The 27594-nt window shown below is 40.0% G+C and overlaps 2 protein-coding genes across 3 annotated transcripts in view; one reads left to right on the top strand and one right to left on the bottom strand.

The window, feature by feature from the left end:
- Positions 1-39: 39 nt before the first annotated feature.
- Positions 40-13610, bottom strand: washc5 (WASH complex subunit 5). Of its 2 annotated transcripts, none has more exons than XM_061051055.1 (29): positions 13466-13610; positions 12453-12726; positions 11004-11149; positions 10810-10894; positions 10491-10591; positions 9697-9889; positions 9374-9526; positions 9104-9217; positions 8546-8717; positions 8168-8295; positions 7793-7922; positions 7293-7405; positions 5638-5804; positions 5212-5287; positions 4972-5082; positions 4414-4554; positions 3751-3831; positions 3514-3615; positions 3203-3382; positions 2929-3053; positions 2637-2799; positions 2376-2478; positions 2205-2284; positions 2012-2115; positions 1747-1876; positions 1557-1653; positions 969-1122; positions 709-796; positions 40-544 (listed from the first exon to the last, which is right to left on the bottom strand). In XM_061051055.1, the coding sequence occupies exons 2-29, from the start codon at positions 12636-12638 to the stop codon at positions 488-490; spliced, it is 3480 nt and encodes a 1159-aa protein (XP_060907038.1). In that variant the 5' UTR covers positions 12639-12726; positions 13466-13610; the 3' UTR covers positions 40-487. The 2 variants fall into 2 exon arrangements, with proteins under 2 accessions (XP_060907038.1, XP_060907039.1); XM_061051056.1 differs by having other exon boundaries at positions 12453-12643; positions 13466-13606.
- Positions 13611-22386: 8776 nt separating this feature from the next.
- LOC132984283 (exostosin-1-like) overlaps positions 22387-27594 on the top strand; it is a 36794-nt gene continuing 31586 nt past the window's right edge. Inside the window, exon 1 of the mRNA XM_061051053.1 lies at positions 22387-24263. Coding sequence (XP_060907036.1) covers positions 23332-24263 — 932 coding nt within the window. The 5' untranslated portion in view covers positions 22387-23331. The remainder of the gene's footprint in view (positions 24264-27594) is intronic.

The raw sequence follows: 27594 nt of genomic DNA, 5'->3' as shown, positions 1-27594 counted from the left end.
TTTATCGAATCAGTTTAACTGAACAGACCCCAAAACAACATATGAACAGTCATATTTATTTATGATTTACATTTGGAAATGGCACAAAGTGTTAATGTAGAAAATTGGCAGGTTAATTCATAGACAATTAATATTTTCTATCTATATACAATTTACTGTTAGTGCAATAATACAACAATGGTCAATGAAATGAGAAGGCTTCAGTAAACATTTCAATATGCTTTTTCCCCCATGACGACATTGAAGCTCAATTGAATGAATGATTGAAAGCTGAACTACATTTGGCTGCTTTAATTTTAGGGTCACACTGTCACGACTAACTGGGACTCTTTAATAGAAGAAAGTGTTAATGTGAATAATTGTAATCATTGATGTTAAAAGTGACATTTGTTTTACCTACTGTTACAAATAAACATGTGAAATAATAATAAAAAAGCCTCTGGCAGCAAAGAGCATAATTTCCTGAAGAAATGCGTCACCCTGATTTTCACAGTATTGTCCTGAATTCATCAAAAATGAAACTTGGCACATGGGCTTCCACCACCTGAAGAACACAAAAGGAAAAAAAGTTAAGACACATTGTGGTTTTACAGTACAAATTAAAAATATTATCTTGTCTATAGTTGTGTTACAACTACAACAGTCTAGTGCTGTGTTCATTTATTGTAAGTCTATTAATCAAATCAATCAAGGTAAAAGTTGTCCTACCTTGCGTGACAGTTTTGTGTACTTGACATAGTCTTCCAGGAACATCAACGCTCCCACCACATCAGAGGGCATGTCAGGAATCTTCTGACTATGAAGGGGTCAAATAAAAAACTCAAAGATGAGTTCATAAAGTCACAACAGGATATATTTCATTCATTTTAGACATGATTTTAACCTAAAACTACATAGAAATACATCTTTGAATATGTTATGTATAGTAATTACTTAAACAGAAATAAAGCTGTTATGTTTTTCATTACCTTGTGCACTGCTCCATTATAGAGCGGATGAACTGACCAATCAGAGCCAAGAACTGCTGTGTGTATCTGGAGTGAAACTGCTTGAGCAGAGTTAGCAGGCCAAGCACAAGCGGAGGCCAATCGACTGGATCTGCGGCTTTCCTGCACGTCATTCCTGTAAAAAACATCAGCTGGGTGGTTATTTACATTTGGAAGCAGCACTGACAAAAAATCATAACACCTTATTAATCGCTAGGATATGAAGAATCTGGTGGGCTAACATTATTTAAACCTGCCTGAACAAAGGAGTCTGTTCCTTCATTTAGAGTTATTCTCTATTCTCTCAACCCCAAAGAATAGTAATAATTCAATACAATTGTAAAAGACAGAGCCGTTGCTCACAGGATGTACTTAGTTGGCAGCAAGGTCCAAAGTAAAGTAACACCTTCTCACACTTCTATGAAAATGTAATGGCAAGCACTGTATTAAATATCTGTGATGATGTGTTGAATAAAAACAACTCTCACCTGCCTGCGAGTGCTACAGGGCAACAGGGCATCAATAGGCTGTCATACATACCCTTAATAAGTGAAACCCGAGACAACTTACCTTGATTTTTGCTGTACTGAAGTTTAGGCAGCTGAGCGATTATAAACAGGAAGTTTATGATTGGGAAGTAAGGTAGTCGCTTTGTGGTAATGTAGATCTTTAAGGAGGAGAGAAACAATCAAATCATTTAACACTCTACACAACACAAAACAAAAACACAGTGAGGTTTTGTGACATTTCAATCACACACCTTGTTGAGTGGGTTGTGTATGCCGGCAGCCTCCAGGTGGGCAGTGATGTCATACAGAAGAGTGTTGTCCTCTTTTGGGTAGGGCAGGGACGGGTCCTGGTAATGAGCCTCAATGTCTGCCAGCAGAGACCTGAAGAAGTTGTCATAGGAGTTTAGAAATGGTAGATAAATGTAAGAGTGAATTAAAGGCATACTCATTTAAAAAGTAGTGAACCACAAACACAGAGATATATGAGATTTAATTTTGTTCTGAGACTGGACTGACTTGTTGAGGTTCTCCAGAGCAGCAGCCAGGTGTTTGGAGTCAAACTTGCAGGAATAGTTCAGCTCATTAGCGATTTGCTGTCTGAGAATCTGCATCTGACCCACCTATGATCAACACATTCATTCAACATAGCTTATGGACATCCCAGTAAAAGTTAAGATTTATTATTTTTTAGAAAATTAGAGACCAGTACCTTCATGATGGCCTCCAGGTATGCCCCCCATATCTTTTGTGTTTTGGCCACAGCACTGGCGTACACTTTGCTGGCATTACCTGTTGCAGGAGCAACAAACACATTCTTCTCAAGAAAACAATAATCTTAAAAAGATTTGGGCAGGTAAAAGGATTTGAAATGAGTACCTACCCACAATGCCCTGGATTGGGTTGACAGCAATCAGCATGGCTTTAAAAACATCCACCACAGCTCTGTCCTTCAATATGGTCTTCTGAATCATCGTCAGGAAGTTCTGATGTGAGAAACAGGTTACTGAGGATCACATGTACTGAAGGTGTGAAATACACGATGCAATACCGATACTTTAAAATGGCCACTCGTCATCTGTGTTATTTCAATAAGAGCCTGGGTGCGATTTTGTGGACAGCCTTAGGGTTGTAAACTTCTTACTTGAAGTTCTTTGACGATCATGAAGCAGAGCAGGCGGTCCAGTCCGTTGAGGCCAAATGTACCGAGCGTGTTCTGTATCTCAGAGAACAGCCGGTTATTGGTGACCTCCTGGTGGCTCTTCAGGTCGTACCAGGTGTTCATCTGGTCAAAGTAGCATGTAATCCTGAAGAAAGAACCACTGTTTAAAAACTCTGACCAAATATGTCCTTTCTACATTCAGATTAAAGCCCAGTTGTTTTGAGACGGAAAACACCTCAAAGGATTTCAATAAGTTTTATTCGAGGAGACATACTTAGGATCAGTGATTCTTAGGATCTCTCTGCAAAGACGACCAATGAATGTAGCAGATTCGTCCACAGAGGGAAACTTTGGGATGGGGATGTGGGTGGACTGATGCACACTCTGCCAGTCCTGGATCTGTTTTTAAATAATGAAAGAACCAATCAGCCGTTGTTAATGACACAAATGATTAAAAACCTGATTATTTCTCTTCCACTTTCAGGAAATCGACTGATGTCAGTGCACTATTCAGGGGGTGTGATCAGATCTGCTGTGTTGCTCCTGACCTTGGCCCTGAGGAAGCTGTTGCACTCTTGTTCCACATTGTAGTTGATGATGCGGGACACTTCTTCCTGCCAGATTTTGAGTCCGTAAATGCTGACGTAGTCCTGAATGTACTCGAATGACCTGTAGAACCCGTCCATGGTAGCTGCCATCTCCTTTAGCTTTGGCATCAGCTCACTTGGCTAAAAGAGTGGAAGACCGTTGTTTACTTAAGTCATTAAAAAGAAGGTATTTACACTTCACAGACTGATAAAGCATTCTCAAATATAACATCAAAATATGCATTGATCAGCTTAGAACGGATATGTCTGACCTTTGCCTTTGGGTTGAAGATCAATCCTTTGTGCAGAGCATAAGCTACTCTCTTCACCAGCTCCTTTCTGATGCCGTCCTCCAGAAGCTGCTTAGGATCCACCTGAAGTATCGCAGTGTGTCAGGAAATGTCAGATCTACTACAGTAACTTATTCATGAACTGCACTCAGGCTTCTGTCAAAATCAAAATCTCTGCATGCATGTTACAACGAACAAAAAGATGATGTCATCATCTACCTTAATGATGCCAACTAGAGTGGTCTTCATCATCAGGATCCCCTCAGTGAAAATGGAGATGTCGTGGGTGAGTTTAGCAACCTGTAAGCACATGAAAAAGAGATGTTAGAGCACACAATAACAGATATAATAAAGTGCATCTTTAATGACTGTTAATAAGAACAACGTTCATGCATTAGAGGGGCCTGATAGAGTTCTATATCGAACTGTATAAAGATAGATGAATTCAAGCAGACTCTTTTTTTTATTTGCTGCTCTGTCTTTTTAAGCTAAATTCAAAATCTCGTCAAAAGTTCAACTCAATCTTGTTCAAACTGAAAGCATCTGACTACAATTTCAGAATGTGCTTTTCAATACCAGCTTGACAACTTCTAATTAATTTGATTCCAGGAAGTCTCTACCTGCACCATCTGTTTCCATATTGATATTTCTTCTCTGATTTATGTTCCACATCAAAAGCTGTGAGATTGAAAAATATTCAGAAAAACCGCTCCTGCTAGAGTGAATGCCTCTGATCACACTGTAGACACTGGGTTCCAATTTCTGCTTTTGATTTTATATAATGTATGAGAACTGTTTTCATTTCATTGTCTCATGAGACTGTGAACATATTTTAAAGAGCTAAATCCATTTTGTAAATTAGACTGTTTTAGTTGTTTTTACTTCATAGCGAGCCCCAAGCTGGGAGTAGTCCTTCAGCTTGTCCTTATCGAGCCGTGTGGGCACCTCCATGATGTCGTGAATCTGCAGCTTGATGATCTTGGCCAGAGAGGTGAACATGCTTTCAGGGATGATTTGCAGCACCTGAAAACAAGCGGATATCATTCCAAAACTGAGATCCAACGTGTATCTAACATGTGTTTGAGGGTTGTTTTTTTTAGATTAGTCATCAGAAGCAGATGGTACATGATGCTGCGTAAGGAAGCATGTGTACAGACAGGAGAAGAAAAATTCTCTGGGAGGGATCTTAAGGTAAACATCCACTAAGTAGCGTTTTTTGGGGGGAAATGTACCAAACAGATGGTTGTAGAAACATTAATCACGCCTGCAGCTGTTGTGGTACACTCATCCAACAATCATTTACAGCATGCAGAGCTCATTTGTTCAAGTTGTATAATCACTTTACATCAACAATGAGTACAACAGGAAACATCAAAGACTGTGTTTTCTTAAGACACACAGCAATATGATGGGTGAAAACATGAACTTCATAAAGTGTACCTTCCTGACGTAAGCCACCAACTCCCCAGAGTAGAACTGTGATACACTCAGCAGGTCGGCACTGTTGGCCTGGTTGATGCGCAGCAACGGGAGGTCCAAGGCAGATGCAAGCTGCTCACACACACATACACCAAAGAAATTATTTTAACAATAGAACAGTCCTGTTGGGAGGATTATGTTTTGGTTTGTTGTCAGTGTCTTAGCATGTATGTGTGTAAGTTTTGCATAAACAGTCCTCACCTTCAGAAATGTAGCTCTCAGTTTGGTAACCATCGATGGGTTCACTCTGATGCTCTCTTGCATAATTGATGTGAAGCTGCAGAGTAAAAAAAAATATGCAAGGGAAAAGAAAAACATGTGAAATCTGCTTTTCAGACAAGAAAACAAAACACAACCGAGTTAAAGAAAAGTAAAAACAGCAGGAGCACCATGGTCTTCTTCATAGTTTATTGAAAAAGCTCAGCAGACTAAATCCTCCATCTTTAGCTGACCAAGTGAAAAAGGAATCTTGTGCTCTCTGCCACTACTGAAGAGTTTCCAAGTGACAATAATATGAACAACGGTAAATATGCAACAAAATGACTCGCTCATGTTGCATTTCACAGAACTGTTATCAAAATCAAAATTCATTTTCAGTTTTTTCAAAGCTTTAATATTCCTACATACCTATCTATTATCTGCCATGCATAGGACAGGTCTCCTACTATCTGCATGGTGATCAGGACTTCTTCTTTGATATTAATGGTGCGGATCATTTGGTGCAGGAACTTCCTGGTGTCAGCCAGGAACTGACACACCTGCAGGTTAGACTCCAGCTGGTGAAACTCCTGGACCTGCATACAAAGAGAAATCCGTTTTTTAAAGACACACTGACCAGGACAGAAAACAAACACTGCATGTGTTTATCTGTGTCCAAGGATTGTAGAGCGACTGAAATATTGATAAAACAAATAAGATATTGGCATTTGTTCAACTTCTGGCTCATAACAATCATTTGGAGCTGGCTGCAGAAGACTGTACTGATGGACATTTTGATTATATAAATAAATGTAACCCAGTTTTTGCAACTCATGTGACAATCACATTTGTTTCATCTCCTCTTTTTCAACCAGCTGTCAGGATAGACAGAAGAAAATGAGGCCATTTCAATCCACTGAGTAACAGGATATTATTATGTATTCTGACGGTCCTATAATTAAAGGCATTTCAAAGCAGTTCTTTTTTTTTCTTCTCATTTTTGTTTTTCAACCATTTGCAAATACTGTCCTTGGATTCAGCAGTTTTATAGGTTTATGAAACTTGGGTATGCAAGGGAAATCTCTTGAGTCAATAATTTGAAGGCTAAATATGCAACATTCTGAATATTAATAAAGCAAAAATCAAATAAACCCTACAGAATTATTTTGTGCAGTAATGACTTCCAAAAGAAGAAAGTGAAGTCAAAATCTCTCTTGGTTTGTTGTTCTTAACTCTGTGTTCACACTGACAAGACAGCGCTTCCTTCAGCTTGTTTATGTGTCAGTCAGCGGTTCAAACATGTTTCACTGACTTTTTTTTTTTTGCGTGAGCCCCTCCCTCTCCAACCATTAGCCCAGCCACCACTTTGGAGAAGAGAGGTCGCCCCGTCCCCTCGAAGGGCACGTTTTGCATTGCAATATGGACTTGTGCTTGTATAGCGCTTTTCCAGTCTTTTGACTACTGAAAGCACTTTAACACTGCAGGTCACACCTACCCATGTACATTCATTGATACACTGATGGCAGAGGGTGCTTTGTAAAGTGACCATCAGAAGAAACTAATCCCATTCATACACATTCATATGTCACTGTTGAAGAAGCAGGAGCAACTTGAGGTTAAGTGAAACGCCCAAAGGACACATCGGACATGTAGCTGCACGACCTGGGGATCGAACCCCCAACCTTCCTGTTGAGAGACAACCGACTCTTCCAGCTGATCCACAGCCACCCCAATAGTATAACTGAAGAAGTACAAACAGACTTTCCAAACCAAAAGAAATTATTATTTTGGCCAAAAAAGACAAACAAATAACAGCCAAATCAATTTTGAGATGCTATCAGCACTTATCTGCCACTGCTAGTCTCACAGAATGTGGAGGCAGGAGGGAGGGGGAAGCTGAGGGATGAAGGAGGTGTGTCCAAAGAGAGCATTTGTTTTTTGAAAATCTGTTCTGAAAGTCTCATAGTAAGCCTTTAAATATATGCTTATCAAATTCAATCTCTACGGTCCAAAGACCTGTGTGAAATTTGAGCATGATAATCATTTTGATGTAAAAATGTGTGAATTATGATTGTCATGCTCACCTCAACAAGAGCCTGTATGAGCTGGACTGTCTTCCTCCCAGCAGCTGTGGAGTCCTCATAGTTCAGAGATTCGATCTGCTTTGAGATTTCTCTGAACCAGGCCTGTAAGTTCTCTGTGAAGAATAATATATGTGTGGCACAGGCAAAATAAAAAGAGTTATATTGAAGTATTTTTCACAGGTGGTGGTTTAGAAGAATGTGTCTGTGCAAGAGAGCTAAAGTGTCAGTGACAGAAGAGAGTATGACTGATGTAAATTTAATCCACCTCTCCCTGCATGTTTGTTCTTGATGCTTTTTTACAGCGCAGTTTGTCTCCCTGCCTCTGCATTTTTCTCTAAACTGCTCCAAGCTTGAACTCATTTAAGCCTTTTTTTTTGTTCCACAATGCAATAATCCATGACATTCAAAGCATGAAACACGGCAGAGTTTCCTGTAGGCAGTGCCATTTCTCTGCTGTGCATGTAATCCTTCACCATATCCACCCCAACAGTGTAACTCACCATTTTTCTCCACCCTGGTTAGAGGTTTCACACCGGAAAAGACTTCAGCCAGCTCAGTCATCCTCTCTGATCCCTCCGTCTTATAGCTCTCCCATTTGAGCTGCTTCTCTGAAAGCATCTGCTTAAACATCTGGAAGAGGGTCAGCACAGATGCTTTAATCAATGAGGGAGGATGAGTCAGATGAGACATGTAATGAGAACATTAAATCTGTGTCCTCTGCTAGTGATAGACTGGCCATATGCTGTCTCACCGTATGCTAATAGACAACAGCGCTGACACTGTATGATGAATGAAGTAGGCTGAGTCAGCACTTTGGAAATATTCCAGCATTATATCACGCTTTTATTCACTTCTAATTTAAAGGTGACCCTCACCTCTTTGAGTGTGAATTCAAACTGCGCAGTGTCTAGCAGCAGCTGGAACAGGATCTTCGGCTTGTACTTGGAGTCACAGAGGACTTGCTCTTTGATCTGACGCAGACGCTTGTTGTTTGGATCATAGGCTGAAAGAAAACAGCAAAACTCAAAAAGTATACTACAGATCAAAAATCTAATTTTATTTCCATAGGTCAAGTTTAAAATTCTAAGGTTAGAGCAATTATCTAAGAATATTCTAGCTCACATAAATGGACAAAAGGTAAAATTCCCTACCTACCTAGAGTTATTTGGAGGTACATTTATAAAAAAAGATGTATCTTTTCTTGTCCAAGCTGAGTTTTGAGTCTTAAATAAAGCTTTGCCCAATATTCTCACCTGACTCTGCAGAGTGCAGCATCAGCCAGCGTATAGCCACATTGCAGTCCCTCAGATAGTTGAGAAGTTTGGGAATGTTGTCGAGGATGATCTCCTCTCTGAGGAACCCTTCCTTCAGCAGTTGCTGCACCTGAGGCCTCAGGCTCTCCATACCGGCTGCATACCGAGTGGCCTGAACACAGTAATTGTGGTGGTGAAAAATTGTTTAAAGTAATTTCCCATCTTGGACTATGAATTATTCATTAATTTGCTCCTGCAAGTAGCCATTAGAAAGAAAAGTGTTCCGATGACACACTGCATGAGGACTGCTGTGAGTGACAAACTTTTGTATTCAACTTTTTTTAAGGCAAGTTTAAATATGTCTTTCTAAAGTCCCCTCTTTGATTAATCCCCTTGAGTGTACATTTAGATTCTGCACAGTCACACTGGATCTCTTCCAAATGCTGTACACACAGTTATCAGCACCTGCTTACAATAGAGTGTCACACTGACAGACTGTAAATCGACAAAGTCAAAGGCTGTGTGACATTGAAGCCAATCCAAAAAAAAGTTCCATACCTGCTCTCTGATGTTTGCAGAGTCCAGGGTGTAGTTGAGGGCGATTTTGGCAGCCTTGTATGGTTCCCAGGCCTCCACCAGGTTCACTGTGATCCCCATGTAGATGCTGATAACCTGAAGGCAGACAACACAAACACTTCAGGACAACATTTACATTCAAACACTGAGACAAAGCAAGATATGCCATAACATATTCTGCTCTGATCTATCACACTTTTTGCAGGTTAAGCACGTCGACTGAATGATCCTTCTTTATAACAGATGTCTCACCCAGTTGTCAGGGAAATACTTGTCCACTATCTCCCTCATCTTGGCCTGCTGGGTCTGCAGTATGGAGGGGCTGAAGTAGAGACAGACATACAGCATGGCCGCCTGATTAGCCAGTGCTGTGCTGCGATGCTCTGGTAGAGGGTAAGCAGACACCTGAAGGACAAAGAACAGAAAACTATTTTTAATCTAGCCCATGACATCTGCTGCACACTTTTCTCACTCATGTTGTTACTCACATAAAATCTGTTGCAAAGAAAACGTAAACTTTAAACAAAGAACTTAATTTGTCAAAAATAATTCACGTGTGAGCAAATAGTTCTCACTTGGTTGTATATGTCGTCCGAGCGCAGCCTCCCAATGACCATGCTAATAAAAGTTGTGCTGATGGGAACTCTTTGGAAGTAGCTCTCTGGATAGTTGGCGGGTCGTTTGGCTCCCGGTTGACCCGAGTAGCCAGTGCTGCGCAGGAGTTTGCAGATGTCATCCAGGTTGGAGTCAGCGGAGGAACGGGCAGCACTGAAGATAAGGTGAAGAAATAAAAATAAAGTGAGGCAACATAAAACTACTGTTTCAATGATATAGAAATACAAACATGTATGAGTTCAGTTTAAAAAATAAGCTGATTTCTGATGTACAAATGACTCAAAGCACTGCAATAGGGAGGGAGTGAAATAGCTACACCCACACTGAATCCCATTTCAAGCATTTTAACACAAAGTGGTGATAATACAACTCACAGGCAGACAAGGTGAGCAAAAAAGGGATCACGTAGTCCAACTCCAATGTACTTCATATTCTAGGCAAATGCAGTCAAGAATAGTGACTCAATTACCACACTGGCCACAAAGTGAACTGTGCACATCAAGCCCTATTTAGTCTGCTGTTTCAAGTGGCAATAGTCACGCCCCTGTGAGGTTTCACCTTCAATCTGAATGTCAGAAAAGTAATTGGGGACGAAGTGATCTGTGACTGGGACACCAATAGATATTATGCTGTTGCAGAATCAATATGACTGTACAAAGACTTGATAACTGCTGAGCTTACAGAAAAAAGTCTGAAAATGTCTAATGAGGGTATGTTGAACATGTGTATCCGTGTGTGTGAATCACAAGCGCACCTGTATCTATAGTAGGAAACAAGCATCCTCTCTCTGACCTCTCCCTCAATTTTGTGGTCAATAACCAGCAACATGACTCCATAAAGGTAGAGAGCTTCACACTGGAGGGGTAAGAAAACAAACGCAACATTATCAACAACATCCAGAGTGTCTTTTCAGTTTGTCCTTTCAAGGGTTAGGTATGCAAATCAATCTGCAAACAAAAGACAAGTCATTTATTCTGATATGACAAGGCACAAACAGCTATTAAGAAGATTTAATGAAAGCTGGCTTCTGTAATGGTACAAAATTAAACCTGATTTGCATTTGTGTCACTTACTAAAAGCTGTTTTCCATCCTCATTTAGCAGCACAGTCTCAAGGGTTTGCTGAATATATACACCCTCATGTAGGTCATCCAGATATCTGCAGGAGGGACGAAAATGATCAAATAACATCGATCAATATAGTGGGGGTTGATAAATCAAGTTCACTAAAAAAAAACAAGCCCTATGAAAATGATTTCCCGTCTTACCTGTTAAGATCAACTATATATTTGTGGACGCTCTCAAAGGCCAGATAGAACCTGGACAGAATCTCAATGTTGTTTTCCCTAAACTCTTCATCCAGGTCTTGAAGCTCAGGTTTGGTTTCCAGTTTGGCCTCGTAATACTCTGGACCCTGTGGAAGGACATTTGAAGAAAATGTCCTCATGAATAATGTTTATAACATTAAGATCCTGATATACAGAAAACATATATAAAGCTATAAAACCACTGCTGTTATGCAGTTATTAGAAATGACTTCAATTGCTTACAAATAAATACATTACGACTGAAATATTTACTAAATCACAATAAGCCTTTGAAAGAGTTCCTTCAAGTCTACAACACTGAACATGTTATTGGGTGGTGCTTCAGCACTTGTATGTTCAGCTGTACAGTGGAGGAAATTATTATTTGATCCCCTGCTGATTTTGTAAGTTTGCCTGATTTCAAAGAAGTGAGAGGTCTATAATTGTTATGGTACTTTTATTTTAACAAACAGAGACAGAATATTAAAAAAAGTCCAGAAAAAAAACATTATATAAAGTTATAAATTATTTGCATTTGATCGAAGGAAATAATTATTTGATCCCCATGCAAAACATGACTTAGTACTTGGTGGAGTGACACTTGTTGGCAAGCACAGAAGTCAGACGATTGTTGTAGTTGGTCACCAGGTCTGCACACATCTCAGGAGGGATTTTGGTCCACTCCTCTTTACAGATCTTCTCCAAATTCTGAAGGTTTCGAGGCTGTCGCTTTGCAAGTCGAACTTTCAGCTCCCTCCACAAATTTTTTATAGGATTAAAGTCTGGAGACTGGCTAGGCCACTCCATGACCTGAATGTGCTTCTTCTTGAGTCCAAGATCTTACGGTACATGGCCCCATCCATCGGCCCCTCAATGCGGTGAAGTTGTCCTGTACCCTTAGCAGAGAAACAGCCCAAAAGCATAATGTTTCCACCTCCATGCTTGATGGTGGGGATGTTGTTCTTGGGTTGGAATTCAGCATTTCTCTCCCTCCAAACACAACAACTCGAGTTTATGCCAAAGAGTTGAATTTGTTCTCATCTGACCACATCACCTTCTCTGAATCATTTAGGTGTTCATTGGCAAACTTCAGACGGGCCAGTACATGTGCCTTCCTGAGCAATTCCTACTATGAGTGCCTCCCGGGCACATAACCGGTCTGTGGGAGCCAGAATTCGTGTTGGTTTGTAAGGGATCAAATACTTACTTCCTTCGATCAAATGCAAATGAATTTATAACTTTATACAATCGTTTTTTTCTGGACTTTTTTTTTGATATTCTTACCATCAAAATTATAGACCGCTCCCTTCTTTGTAATTGGTCAAACTTAAAAAATCAGCAGGGGATCAACTAATTATTTCCTCCACTGTAGGTGATATCTAAAACATCCTGCCCTAATGTCATTCTTACCTTAAAGTAGCTGAAGTCGCAGATAATGTCTCCATATTTATGCTGGTCGCTTTTGTCTCTGAGCCTGAAGACTGCAGGGATGAAGTCTGAGAGGCGCAGGAGCTCTGCGATAATAGCATTTCCTCTAGAAACAATCCTGAGGATGGCCTGTCCACACAGGTTGTTCTCTGCCAGGAAGTCCACCATGGCAGCTGGAGGAAGAGGAGGTGGAGAAATGACTTTAAAACAGCCCCACCTTGACCATGTGTTTGTGCAGTAGGCTGTTTGGCAACTCCTGTTGATAGAAAAAGTAAACAACATTAATTCAAGAGTTTTGATTCTGTACATTGCTATAAGTTCTGCCCTCCTGCAGTGGCCTACAGCTGGCTATAGTATGACTCCTCTTGAGAAACAAAATGAGCAATCAAGCAAGTTTATGAAATTGCTTATTACAGTATCATTACATGTACTTAGAAAATACAAGATACTATGACAGAGCCTTTAATGATTTGTTAGCACGTCTTACTTCATTCTCAAACCAATAAATAACACTCACAACCCTCATCATTTAAGTCATTTCTTTAAGTCTTGTTCACTGTTTACACTAAACTATCTCTGTAAAATCAAAAATAAAATGGTTAGTCAAAGACACAAAGACACACAGAGACACACACACACACACACACACACACACACACACACACACACACACACACACACACACACACACACACACACACACACACACACACACATTGTTTTAACCTTTTTCATATACTCGTTGCTCGACTTTTATCGGAAGAATTTGCAATGTGAAGTTATTTCATGGTCATGCCTGAGCTTAGCTCTTTCAATTGCACCCATGCTAACGTTAGCATGTAGCCTGCTATCTGTTTACATTAGCATTCATGTTACAGGCGACACACGTGAAAACATGCAAAAACATCAGAGCACTGACTATTTTAATGTCTCGATTATTTCAATGAAAAAGAAAGAAATTACTTCAGAAAAGACCGCAGACACACAATGCTTGCCTCTTTGAGACTCCTCTTCCCTGTTTACTTCCTCATGACCAATCACATGACTCTCTGGGTGCGTTTGATTCTGGTCATTCAGCGCGCCGGAGGGAGGCGCTGACTTTCAGAATATTCAATAAGTAAAGACTGTGTGTGATTATACTGCTGGAATATAAATCAAAGATGCGATGTATAATGCATAAAATCACTGAGTGAACTCTTTTGTATGTGTTCCCGGTTCACTCAGGTCTTAACACAAAAGGTGTTGAACTTGTTTCTCTAGATGGCGACAGAGTTCCACTGTAGCCTCGCTCGCTTTATCTCCCTCCCTGTTGCTCTACTAGCCTCACCATGTGCACATTTCTGTCTCCACAGGGATGCAGTGATTTTGGAGGGATTGAGTAAAGAGAATTACTCTGAACTGAAATCAAACGAACCTGCAGAGACCCTAGCATTAAACCCAAATTAAAGCAAAAGAACATAATTTACCCTTCAGGCAAAAAATATCCTCCTAAAATATCTCGTGTTGGAGGTTCTGCAGAATAACCAGTCACATTAGATAGCAACCCACGTATCAGTCATGATTTATGTAATTTAAATGAGTTTGGACGGGGAATTAATTAACCTTGCTTGTAAGTTCTGGAGTTTCCCCATTAACTATGTCCTAAAGGCGGACAAACCTGCATGACCAACACTGTCAACATGGATGAAGAAGCATAAGCCCTCATGTTTCCTTCAAATTCTGATTGAATTGGACTTTTATTGACAGTAAGTCAAACACGCTGACAGGCACTTCCTTAAAGCAGTGTGAGCTGGAGGATAATAACAGTCATATGGAGGGAGTTGTTTGTTTGACCTGCTATCTTTTATTGATAAAATCCCAGTTAACGTCTCACAGAAGAGCCTCTACCCTCATTATTCAAGATTTAAACTATTGTAAAACTTTTAAAATACCTCTGCTTCATCATTTTAATTGCTTTTTTTCTTTAATATGCAAAATAGTTTCTGCTTCAGGGTATTATCTTTGGAACACTTTTACTTTATTCATTACAGAGTTTTTGATTGACAGGCAACCAGGAGACAGAGGGTGTGACATATGGCAAGGTGAGCTCTGTTAACGTCCTGAATAACGGGCTTCTTATCTCACCCAGCCACCAGAGCACCATTATTTCAACGCATTTTAGAGTGAGTACAAGGGGAAAAGACAGACAGGTGTAATTTAGATTCATAGCTCGCCTACTCGTTGACCCAGCTGTCCACTGACTACACGCTGCGTCTCTGCTGCCGCTGGATTTATTACCCGTTTACCATCACACCAAGGTCACAGTCTCAACATCACCTGGGTCAGCTGTATGGGTTTACTGGGAAGCATCATGAAAGGTTTTCACTAATGAGGTCTCTTATTGCATACCGTCTTTATTAGCCTTCTCGCGCCTTGAGGGCTTTCTTTTCTTGTTATCGAGATTGGTCTTAATAGAAGCTCTTCTGAGAATTGCTTTAATTGTGAAGTATGAGATTGTTTGTGATGATTCAAATGCATATGCTGGTAAAGGACACCACGTATACACTGCTACAGTGCAATCTTATCCCATCGAGTATTACTCATAACATATATTGTATATTCACTTAGTTATCGACTTAAGAGCGACTAAATGACCCTCATGTTTCTACCCATTAAGAGCCCTGACGGATCTCAGTTCTCATTCCCTGAGTAGCCTGGCGGCCATTGACTGGTGGGTCAGGTAATTATCGTTTGTCAGTGAAACCCTTGAATTGGCTGACAAATGATGATTGCTTCTTTCTCTGTGAGCTACTTCATGTGCTAACGAGCCAACAAAATAAAAGACTTTGGATAATTGTTTCAAGAAAGAGTGAGTCAGAGATTTGTAAACTGCAGGTTGTTTTCAGTGAGCCTACACTGCAGCTTTATAGGGTGTCTTGTATGCTCATGTAAGATGGTCTCAATGCACAGATGCAAGGATGTCCAGTGTATCTGGTGACTGCCAAAGTGAATTAGCAAACACACACATGTGTGCATGTGTCCCCTTAGGCTCTGTCTGCCGGCCTTTATTAGCAGCAAGTTGACTCTATTTCAGCTTGGCCACTGATTAAACCTTTTCATGGCGGGAACTTTCACACCGCTGTGAACTGTGTGAAGTGATTAAAGGCTGCTCAATTTGTAGTCCAATCCCACTGCTATTCTTCGTCATTGATCTTTTACAGGCTCTTGAAGTGAGAGCAGCAGGCGTCTCTCATTGGAATGAGACAGGAAACATACTCTGCACTCATCTCTCTGCTCTGGTGTCAGCAAATATTTTGTAGACATATAGGCCTATCAAATCTAATTACAGCTGAAATTAGCTGCCATGTATGGCTGGTATTTAATGATGTAATTAATTTAGCTGTATCTCTTTTGATATTGTTATATGAATGTGATTAAGCTCTTTAATGTTGAGCAGTGTGCATGAATACATATCAAGCAATGTGACATAAATAACATGTGTTCAGATAGCTGATCCTTATTATCTGTGACACATAAGTCAAGAGGGTGAAGATACATGAATTACATATAATATACACTATGGGATAGAGGGTTCAAACGGGGGGATTAGCTTCACTTATGCTAAGAGCAAAGTTAATAATGAGAAGTATTTTTATTTCACTTTTGTTTAAATGAAGAGCATAAAGCGGTATTGAATACAAACAGAGGCTTGAGACTTGAATTAATTTCTTAATTATTATCAACCATTTACAGTCTCTTTGCAGGAAAGTATTGAAGTGTCTTTTTGACTTAATGTACAACTGCACCTGGCTTAAGGAGGGTGGATGACGCCAGGGCTTTTTCTTTGGAGGTGCTGATATTTCCACTGTCCAAGTTTTCAAACTAATAGAAATGGTACCAGTCCCTGCAGGGTCATAAATAACTCTCGGCCTTCCCTCCCTATGGTCAGTCAAACAGGACAGGTTAGTGCCCTCTGGGATTTACTCTAGATGCTGAAAGTCTAAACTTCAGGTTTTAGTGGGACAAGATTCCTCCTGTGTCCGGAGACCAGATGTGAGATCTTGTGTGTCCGATCAGGTCCAAGGATTTCTTTCTAGGAGGCTGTGGACTCAAAGTTCTGAGCTGGAAAGTGTTATTGTGCCACATTTACAATCCAAACATGGAAGAAGATCTTTTGAAGATGTTTTTTAAGCTGGAAGGTGGCTAGCACACTCTGTCTTTTGGTATTCCTCCACATCTTGACTTTTAACTAATGGTGATCCAGTATTCGATCACAAGAATGTGCTGTTCTCTCAATTGTACACGCTACATTGTTTTTTGTGGGAAAGAAACGTTTCCTTTCCTGATCACATACAATGGTGTTGTTCGGTATAAGGTTTATAAATCAAAGCCCTCTCAGGTAATGTGGGACTTTAGTCAACATGAATAAGACTGACTTAACCTGGCTCCATAGGAGAATGCATGTACTGGAGATTTCCCAAAGGAGAACATAGCTAAAACACAAATACTGCACATTCACCCACTGCAGACAAACAGGAACAGGCTGGGAGAAAGGTTCTTACATCACCAGTGCCGGATGCCAACACAATTCCCCAAAGGAATATGGAAGCTAACAAGTAGTTTGAAGACAAATAGCAAAAGCTGATTGTGGTAATGTTCTTATATCTGATGTGATCAAGGGGCAGATGTTACCTTTATTGCAAGTCATTACTGTCATACTTATTAGCATACAAATCGTTTTTAGGCCTATGGAGACCTAAAAGTTATTGCATGTGTAATTGAACCTGATCTCTGCTCTGTGATTGAGACGTTCACACAAAGGAGGGAGCCAGTCTACACACACATTCACACTCAAGAGGTGTTTCTCTGTACTTCTCATTTAGTCACAGTCCTTTCCCTTAATGTGTAAACACTGACAGAGTAAGGACGGTGGAATAGATAGAAAACAGGAACGGGGAACATGATTATAATCACTACTTCTATTATAGTAATACTTATCCTGTAATTGATGAACACATCAACTTTATGTGGACTGACATTAACCCAAGTTTTCATCTGTAATCTTGTATCTATCTTTTTACTCTCACTCTCAGTAGGATCCTTTTAATACACTATTCCACTGTTAATCTAGAGAAATGTAAATGTTAGTAATCATTTTGGAAAAAAAAAACACTGCAAATTTCAAAGTCTTTAAAAAAGTATTTAAAATCACACATGCAGTACATGTGTCTGCTTCTGTTTCATTGCCAAGAATGTGAAGAGATATGAGTGTTTTATAGAATATGGTAATTTTCTCCGGATGTTAACAGGGTCATGGGAGCTCTTTGCTGATGCCTTTTAAATTTATGTGACAGGCCCTTATGACGGTAGTACTTCACAAAAATGGTTGACGGGAACAGGAGCAGACTTTTAAAATCTAATAGAGTCAACCTTTCAACATGGCCTCATTTCCTCTTTTACAGTTTTTTTTTGGAATGATATTCAAAATGAAGCAATAAAAAACTCTCATGACCCCTGAGATATTTTCACTTGCTAGATAGCTCGTACAAAACTCTCAACAACTCTTGGATAGAACAGGAAAGTTACAGACACTCATGGTCCTGGGAGGATGACAAAAGTCAAATAAGCCCAAGTTTTACTTTGCATACAGCAAATATTTACTCACATAACTCATGACACTTGGTTGCTGAAAAGATCAGACATCTGCTTAATTCCAACTTGACAGGATTGTCATTGTGAACATGTTGTGTTACTGGCCTTAGAATTTAGCCCAAAGCACCAATCTGACAACAGCTACAGCCTTTGCAGCGCTGCAGGCAAAGCTTTAGATCTTCTTTTTAATAGGCAAACAGTAATTAATACTTTAAAGCCAAGAATGTAGGATCATATTGTACAGCTTATTTTCCAAGTAAATTAATGAGTTAAATAAAATGCATTGGGTGTAGGCTATAGGAATTTGGAGACTTCTCACCTCTCAAGTTCTGCCTAAATTTCTACATTTGTCTGTGAAAGCTTTTGTCTTTATTAATTTCTATTTATTAGCATAGAGTTTGCTTATTAAACCGATGACAGAAATCTGTATCTACTCTTTCTTTTACTCTTTTTTTAAATTGGTAAAAGGCATATTTTAATTAATTATCCTTCTTGGATTTAATTTGAAAGCAGACATTCAATGCACAGAAATGAGAGCATCATTCATTCCCTGATCTGTGAACAAGCATATTCTCCCAGATATTGCATTTTTCTGTAATTAAAAAAAAATGTATGCGGCCACTAGACTATGATTTGAAAGTAAATCACTACACGTGATGGAGACCGTTGCCGCCCACAAACTAAAGCACATAAGCCTATAGCCCTATTTGCATCGAAACAACGTAATTTCTTACCTGAACATTTATTCCAACGTCAAAACAGATGGATGAGGTTCCTTGCAAGGTGGTCACCGGGGACATTAAATTATAGCATTCAAGGCTGTGCTCTACATGAAAGAGGCCCATGCACAACTACAGAGTGCAGCTGCATGTTTAGTCACGCACAAATACACACAACCCTTACAAGAATCACATATTGATATATTTGTGTAATTATAATAAATTTGATCTGCATTGCAGACATTAACAAAAAGCAAGTAATGAAGTGAATGTGATTTGAAGGATATACTAAATCTCCATTTGGCTGTTTAGTTGCTTGGCTGACTAGCGGAATGGCTGGGGAAAGTATGTTGACCTGGGTGAATCTAAATTAGATATTGGCACGGTTGCGTGTTTTACTCAGTGGGAGTGCTGCTCTGGCTCAGTCACCCTGCTGCTTTAAATCTGGCTAGTGCTCAACTCAGCGCACACAATGCAACAGCAGGGAGGAAGCATCTCCACATACTCATTTAGCTGCAGATAATAGCTGGACAAAAGCAGAGGCCCACACATGATTTTTTTGCGTATGTGTTTGTTTAACTCTAATCTAATTGTCCTCCTTATGTATTGATTTTTTTTCTTAGTCTTTTATGATCTTTGTCTTGAAGTGAAGCCTTCAAATAAGCCTACTGTAAGTCCAATTATAAATGTCCATCTCTAAAATGAGGGACCATCACAATCTGCATGGATGGACAACTTTAAAGAGCTTGTACAAAAAAGATCAGTAACATATAAATGATGCACATCTTATATTTGTAGTGGGAAAAAAAGAGCAACATCCATGTATTCACATCAGTACCCCGTTTTAAATTATTTTAGGAGATGAAAGAGAGAATAAATGGAAAGAATGCCAGGGAGCAGGAGAGGGGAGGAAAGAGAGTGAGAGAGGGAGAAGAGGGCTGGGTGAAACAGAAAGAGGAGAGACAAAGAGAAAGGGAGGAGGTAGAGAATGAGGAGGTGGCCATCATATCCCTCCCAGTCTTTGATCAGTGGTCCATGGGGAACAGAGGCAGTGCAGATAGCTGGTCCACAGCTCCTGAGGAACGCAGCTTCACATTCCTCCTTGCTCTTTCCCCGCTCCTGAAAAATCACTTGTAGTCTTTCAGACCACAGCAGCTGTGAAAACACATCATGGCTTACTACATGCCAGAAAAGACCTGCTGGCTAATGCACTGCAGTGCCATTGTCCTGCGGTCCTCAATCACCCAGGCAATTCCTATCAGGGCTAACTCTAGTCGAGGTGGTCCCCAAACTACGGCCTGTGGGCCAGATACGGCCAGTCCCCACATTTGGCCCGGCCCTCAGAAAAATTCCAAATGCATTTTGAAAATTAAAATTGTAATATATATATTTTTTATCATAGGCCTATAAGTTTGGCTTTTAAAATAAAGTGTTCCTTAGCTGTGAACTATTTTCAGGCATGACGTTTATAAAACATCATTGTTCAATAGAATGCTTTAAAAGGCGCAAAAGCTCAAGTCTTACAGACATCTTACTTTTTGGTCTCAACAGGAGTAGTCCTTCTTTCAGCTGCTGTATAACATATAAGTGTACACAGAACTTAAATCAAACCCTGTGTTACAAATGGTGTCAGTCCACCAGCGCAATGACTGAGTATTTTAATTTAATCATAAACAAGGGGTATTCAACTGTCTATACTATAACTCCAGGGGCTAAATGGTAGGTTTTGGTGTACCAGGACCACCTCCTAGTTCTGTTTTCCTGATCTCGTTTTGGAGCCCAGGAAAGGTCTTTCTACTTGAGTCATATCCACTGGCTGCTGCTTTCAGTTGCCTCTGAGATGAATATGATGGAATGCCTCAGGGCCTATCTTTGGATTTCAAGCTCCTCAAGCAGACTGCTTGAAGAATAAGCCACAAAACGTTTGTTTCCTACTTCGGTAGATCTTTTAGTTCCAGCCATACAGTCTTCCTTTGTTGCTAGTTCTGCATGGTGAGGAGCTACAAAATACTAAATGCCTGGTGCAAGTGAAGACTGATTGTTGATTGTAAACAACCATCGTCATCCAGCTGCAGGCCATGCATAGTTATATTACTCCTGGCATTTGCAGGAGGATTTTGGTGCCTTTTCTGGCAATTTATAATTTCTCCAATTGATTGGTTGTTTTTCAGCCCAGTTGACACCCCCAGTTGTATTTTAAGAGCTGAAGTCATGTTCTTGAGGATCTGATTGCACCAACAAAGAGAACTCAGTTGTGTTTTTGTCCCTAGTTCATGAGCTCCATTTCACAGAGCTGGGCTGATTACATATTTGAACATCTTGTGATATGACCAAAAGCTCTAGAACAGCTGATCAATAAGCATTTTGGTGTCCCACAATACTGTAACACTACATGGTACATGTATCCATCCACTTTAAAGTCTAAACTGCTCCACCAATTGAAAATCTGCTCAAAGATTGTAGGCCAACCACTTCAGAGACTCTATGAATCAGCCTTCTATAAAATCATGTTCAGGCTCGCTAACAGCATTGTCTTTGACCATATCCACGCCCTAAATAGTGAATTTAAAATATGACCTCAAATCTGAGATACAGGGCTCTCACTTTTTAATAAGGTCAGACTGAAGCACTCTTTTGTACACCAGTCAAGTCACAACAAATTGTTATGCTGTAAATGGGGCCGCTATGACGCATTGCAAATGTCAAACTTTGTCTGACAAAAAAATCCTATAAATCGAACAATCAATCAATCAATCAATCAATCAATCAATCAATCAATCAATCAATCAATCAATCAATCAATAAATGGAATATTACGTTTTTTAATCACTCATCAGTACTATCTATGTATATAGTATATATATAGTAATATTTATTTCGGTCCATGACCACAAAGCATAGAACATACACGAACAATAATAAAAGTAAAAAAATGGTGTAGGATGAAGCCGAGGCTTATTATGCCTACCCTTTGAACATTTCATTTATACAGTATATCAAAACAAGAATAGCTGCAAAAAAAAAAAAAAAAAAAAGTAACCTGATTTCACAAAACAGAAAACAGTTGTCAGTTAACCAAATCAAAACAATAAAAGGAAAAAAATAAATAAATGAAAAGATTCCATAAATTATTAATTATAGTCAGACTACAGTTATAAACTATTATATACTTTCTATACGTTTATATTCCATATTTCATAGAGCAACAATATTACCATATGAATATACATTATACTCCAGGCTCCCTCTATACACAATGTTATACATTTACTAATGTAGATTTACACATTAAAACAAAAAAAATAAAAATAAAATAGAAAAAAATAAAATAATAATAATAATAATTATTAAAGAAAAAAAATGTAATATTTTAAATGACAACTTAACTATCTGCGTTAATATAATTTTACATTTCTCACATGGCCTGATTTGTTATGGAAAATCATAAATCTCAGCTCATAAGTCAGTGCAGGGTCTTTTTGCTATCTTTCCATTCTTCTAGATGTGTATAGGTGCACTAAGAAGCCCCGCCCCTTCGGATATGACGCGGACCAATGGTAACGCAGCGTTGCGCCGGGGGCGGGCCGTCACATCATCAGTAGCAGCCGTAGTGTTGGGACTGCTGTGCAGCGGCTCTGCTCGGCTTGTAGTCTCCACAGCAGCAACACCTCTTGTTTTTGTGTTTGGGGAGAGACACCACTTTTAACGACTGAAGAAATTTAAACGGAGGGGCTTATCCTGTCGGTTTTGAGGGGAAGATAGAAGACTTAAGTTACGTAGCGGAGGAGACATGTTTTTAAAGGGAGGGGAGAGACTGCCGGCCGGGTTTAGAGCTACTTTGATGCAGCCGCTTAGCTAACAAGCTAACTCTGAATGTTTTCAGAAAATAGCCTGTTTGTTAGCTCGCTAGCTAGCTAAATCGGATGGAGAAATTCGCTGTTTAGAATAAGCAAAGAGTTGAAATGTTAATTTTGTTCATTGGCACATTAACCGAAAGGATTGTGGAAACATCTTAAACTGGGTATGTTGAATGTTTAAGCTTCCAGTTACCTCTTTGTTGTTAATTTCCAGTAGGGACAATAGTTAACAGACTAGGCAACAAGTCTGGCACACTAGTTTTTACTCATTCTGTGCCATGTTGATATTAATTCTTAAGTCATTGTGGAAATTGAACATTTTATGCAATTTGAACTCAGTATGCTATAGGACCGTGGGGTCCCTGTTTTAGGTAGACCGGGTTACTCTTTTGTATAGGAGAAGCTGTACTAGTGAGTTGATACAACTGTAGACGAGGAGACGAGGTGGATGAACATTATAAGTCGCCCACATGCTTTGGATCAGTTCCCGGACCTGTGAAAGGCATCTGAAGCAGAAGGTGGAAGACGTGAGCGCACAGCCCTTGCAGCCCGGGGGAAGATGGCGGAGCGATCCCGCAGGAGGTGGTGAAACCAAAACTTGGGCACTTCTTCTTGGATTTATCTTCAGACATCTTATCCCAGATCTAAGGACACATGCAGGCCAAAAAACGGTACTTAACCTTGTTCTCCGCGGGTGCGTGTCTCATCCTGTTGTTTTGCTTTGGGGGTATACAAGTCCCGCTGTCCAGACGGAGTCCAAGCCGGCGTGATGACCGCAGCCTCTCAGGGGCGCGGTGGCGTCGCTTCCCGGGGTCCCTGCAGCCTTTCGGCTCCTTGGAGCAAGAGCAGAGCGATGAGCACATATCTCCAAGGCAGAAGAGGGACGCTAACTCAGGTGTTTACACTGGAAGACGCTGCAGGATGGAGTCTTGCTTCGACTTTTCCCTGTGTGAGAAGAATGGTTTTAAAGTTTATGTGTACCCCCAGCAAAAGGGGGAGAAGATGTCCGAGAGTTACCAGAACATCTTGTCCTCTATTGAAGGATCGAGGTTCTACACACCTGATCCAGGACAGGCATGCCTATTTGTCCTGAGTTTGGACACACTGGACCGGGATCAGCTTTCACCCCAGTATGTTCACAACTTGAAAGCAAAAATTCAGAGCCTTCCTCTTTGGAACGGGGGCAAAAACCACATCATCTTCAACTTATACTCTGGCACCTGGCCAGACTACACAGAAGACCTTGGTTTCGACATAGGCCTTGCGATGTTGGCCAAGGCAAGCATCAGCACAGAAAATTTCAGGCCATACTTTGACGTTTCTATCCCTCTTTTCTCAAAAGAACACCCAAGGACAGGAGGGGAAAGGGGATACCTAAAACATAACACTATTCCCCCTTTTAGGAAGTACATGCTTGTCTTTAAAGGGAAGCGTTACCTAACTGGAATAGGTTCTGACACTCGGAACGCTTTATATCATGTTCATAACTCAGAGGATGTGGTTCTCCTCACTACCTGCAAACATGGGAAGGACTGGCAGAAGCACAAGGATGCACGCTGTGACAGAGACAACACAGAATATGACAAGTGAGTACTATGTGAATGTAAACTTTACAGCATGAAAGTGTCTGTGTTTTTATACAGCTTCTGCCAATACCTGGGCTTGTTTTTTTTTTCGCTCTATCTTGTTTATTTTCTGTTTGTCCAAATATTTTGTGTTTCACAAAAGTTCACACAGTTTGAAATTATGTTTAACTGGATTTCAGCATCTTTGAGGTAAGTGTTTTGCTTGAACATACAAAAAAGTGTTTCCTCCTTCGGTTTAACTGTAAATGTTTTAAGATGGGTCCTGCCACCATGTCATGCTTGAGCCAGTTCACATCAAAGTGAAACTTTAAGCAGGGAGTGTCTTTGTAGAGGTCCAATCCTACAACAGTTTTCACAATGCTGTGAATAATTTGTCAGATTTTGTATCATATGCTGTTGCATGTAATTTGGCACTGGAATAATTTCTCATTAACTTCCCAGAGATGTGCAGAATGAGTATTTCTATATAGAAAATGTTCTGGGGGCTCTTTTCCCTGATTCAATTTGATTTCATTCTGCCCATCTGATTTATTCAGTAGTAATTTAAATGCCTATATGGACAATGAGGATTTGACTTTTAAATAGTCTTTCTATCATATGACTTTATTTAACAAATTAAACATCATGAGGCACAGATAAGTAGATTTGCTTTAATGTCAGCTGCAAGAGCCACTGTATTAATGTAATTCAATTTATATCCCCATCTGCCCATACAGCCTGTTGTTCAGCAGTGCATAATTCTGTTTCTCCTCCTCTGAACATTTTCGCCTTCCTGCCTATTATTGTATTTTGGGATCCTCTCTCACAGAAATTTTAAATAGCATGCAAACCTGCACACACTCAGACTCCAGTTAACATGATGCACTCAGACAACCTATGTGGGCATGTTGACGGACACATTCAAACTACATAATACCAATATTGTTGAGGCTGGTTAGAGTCACCATAGCAGCTATGTCCACAAAGACTGATTTAGCTGCCTGCAACTAAACCTCAACTGAGAGGCAAGACAATCAATTTATTATTTCAAATCTATATGAGCTTATGGAGAGGGACATCACAGTCTTATAGGTTTCTGTTGGAATATGTGAGTTTCATTACGTGATTGTGCATAATCCCATGTTCAGGCATAAAGTCAGAGCGGAACAATCAGAAGACAGGGATTAATTTAGTCTACTTTGTTATCTGTCACAAATCACTCTGTTATGTGACTTCGATATACTCGCCAACTTGGCCGATAGTTTAGCAAATTCAACTGACACACCCGCATTTGGTGGGTAGCATGTACTAATTGCCAACCATGTAACTCAGCATCCCTGGAGAAGTCAATATCTCACACTTTCATTGGTTCAAAAAGGTCCTCTGTGATCATCATCCAGACCTGCTTTTTGTGCCTAAATCTGATGAGTAAACTGGTGCCTGTCTCCCTGCTTCGGCCAACAGGATTCATTTCGTGTCCCCTCAGACTGTGCTGTGTTGTTACTGGTGACTGTGTGGCGCTGGGTGTTTGACTGTGGCTCTTTGGAGTGGATTAGTGGGGACAAAGCACTGGTGCCAGTAAGGGGAAGCCACTCTGGCCCCTGTTTGCTCAGTCATTTCCCAGACAAACCCAACTGCATGAGCCAGGAATGCCCTGGCCCAAACCCGTGTCCTGCTTGACCCCTTAATATTTGGGACCTGCTGTCATTGACCCCCATGTCAGCTCTTTACCTTGATGTTGTCAGTTATAAAGGTCTACTCCTTCTCAAACAAATTGATCCATTGATTGGAACAATGTAAATGTTAAATACAAGTGTTGTTGTACTTTAGAAGTCATTGTTTCAAAGATGCATTTCAGATGTGACTGTAAAGTAACATTGTCTGAGTTTTTGGTATTTCCTCTCTGTGTGTATCTTTTCAGAATCAGAGTCAGAATCAGAATTGGGTTTTATTGCCAAGTACATTTACACATACAGGAATTTGTCTTGGTGTATGGGTGCTAAACAATTAACAGGTACATAAAGCAGAACTAGCAACAACTTAAATAATAATGTGTTTTAAAGAATTTAGAATGAGTCCAGTACTATGAATATGGTAAAAAATGATACATCAATATTGTTAAGTATTCTGTTTAAATAATTAAATAATATTGATAACAGCTGAATATGTTAATCCTTGATATTTACAACACAAAAGCCGCAACCGTGATGATGCTCCTAATTTAGGCTCACATAATTTTAAAACAATACAATGAAAACAGCCGTCTTCTGGGGCGCTCGTTTTTGACAGGAGGATTATTTTCCTTGCAATATGATTGAGTTCAGGACCGTGTGAGACTGATGTGTGGTCTCTTCAGTACACACAGCATCAGGTTTGCTTACAACTAGAAATTATTTGTTTTGGCCTTTGATAAACTTTGCAATGTTGTTCTATGAACACATTGTTAGATATCCCTTAGTTAATGCTGGTCAGCCCCCATGAAACCTGCCCTGTCCTCCCCTGGTTCTCATCACACCACATCTCTATTTCTCTCCCATGGCCATTATTTCTCCTCATCCTGACTTGTTCCTGGTCTCTTTGATTCCTAACAGGTTTATAATTTCAAGACTGTGGTCAATCATGTGCACATTAATTAATATTTCCTTTCTCTTCATTGACAACAATGACATTAAGATACATATTTATTCATGTTAAACATAACCTAAAAAAGAGGGACTATTTTTCTACAAATACAGGGGGGTTGGGCTCTGCAACTAGCAAGTTGCAAATTCAGATATCTGAATCGGTATCTGGTGTCTGGAACATCTCCAACATCCCTTTTTTTTAGAAGTCTTTGAAACTGTAAAGCAATACGATTACATGATTGCAATATGTGAGCGAGAGGTGTTTTTACACAGGTTCTGATTTGTACCATATCACCCTGTGTAATGGGTATGCTAGACATTGATCCAAAAAGGATCCTTGTCTTTGTGATGGCCTGAGTAGGTGGGTATCGGCTTAAGAGGTTCATCCGTTTTCTCGGCAGAGTAACGTTCTCCCTATCACTCTTAAGACACGAGCTATCTGCTCTCTCTGCCCCTCACTGCCAAGTGCTGCCAGCGAGTGATTTCTCACAGTAAGACGGGTGGCATCAGAGCCTTAACCCAAAGGAAAAAATAATCCCCCTGTCATTAAGTAGCATAGGGGGAGAGACAAGCTTTTGGTATCTCTCTAGCCCTATCTGGCTTAGCTTCATTGCATGGCTACAGTATGTTTAATGGTTCTGTGCCTCCTCAGTCAACCACACCACTATAAGTTAACAAACTCTGAGACCCAGTGCACCACAGAATTCCTCTTAAAATTAAAGAATGTA

Source organism: Labrus mixtus, chromosome 11, assembly GCF_963584025.1.
Source record: "Labrus mixtus chromosome 11, fLabMix1.1, whole genome shotgun sequence".
Classification (NCBI taxonomy): domain Eukaryota; kingdom Metazoa; phylum Chordata; class Actinopteri; order Labriformes; family Labridae; genus Labrus; species Labrus mixtus.
The sequence above is the reverse complement of the archived record's forward strand: the minus strand, read 5'-3'. Positions and strand labels throughout refer to the sequence as shown.

What these genes read in the sequence shown, in the direction of transcription:
- washc5 (XM_061051055.1), bottom strand. Translation starts at nt 12,638, where the DNA reads ATGGTGGACTTCCTGGCAGAGAACAACCTGTGTGGACAGGCCATCCTC. An exon ending in GTTTCCTACTATAGATACAG is followed by an intron (nt 9,890 to 10,490) that starts GTGCGCTTGTGA and finishes CCTTATCTTCAG; the next exon opens with TGCTGCCCGTTCCTCCGCTG. An exon ending in TGATCGTCAAAGAACTTCAA is followed by an intron (nt 2,479 to 2,636) that starts GTAAGAAGTTTA and finishes TTCTCACATCAG; the next exon opens with AACTTCCTGACGATGATTCA.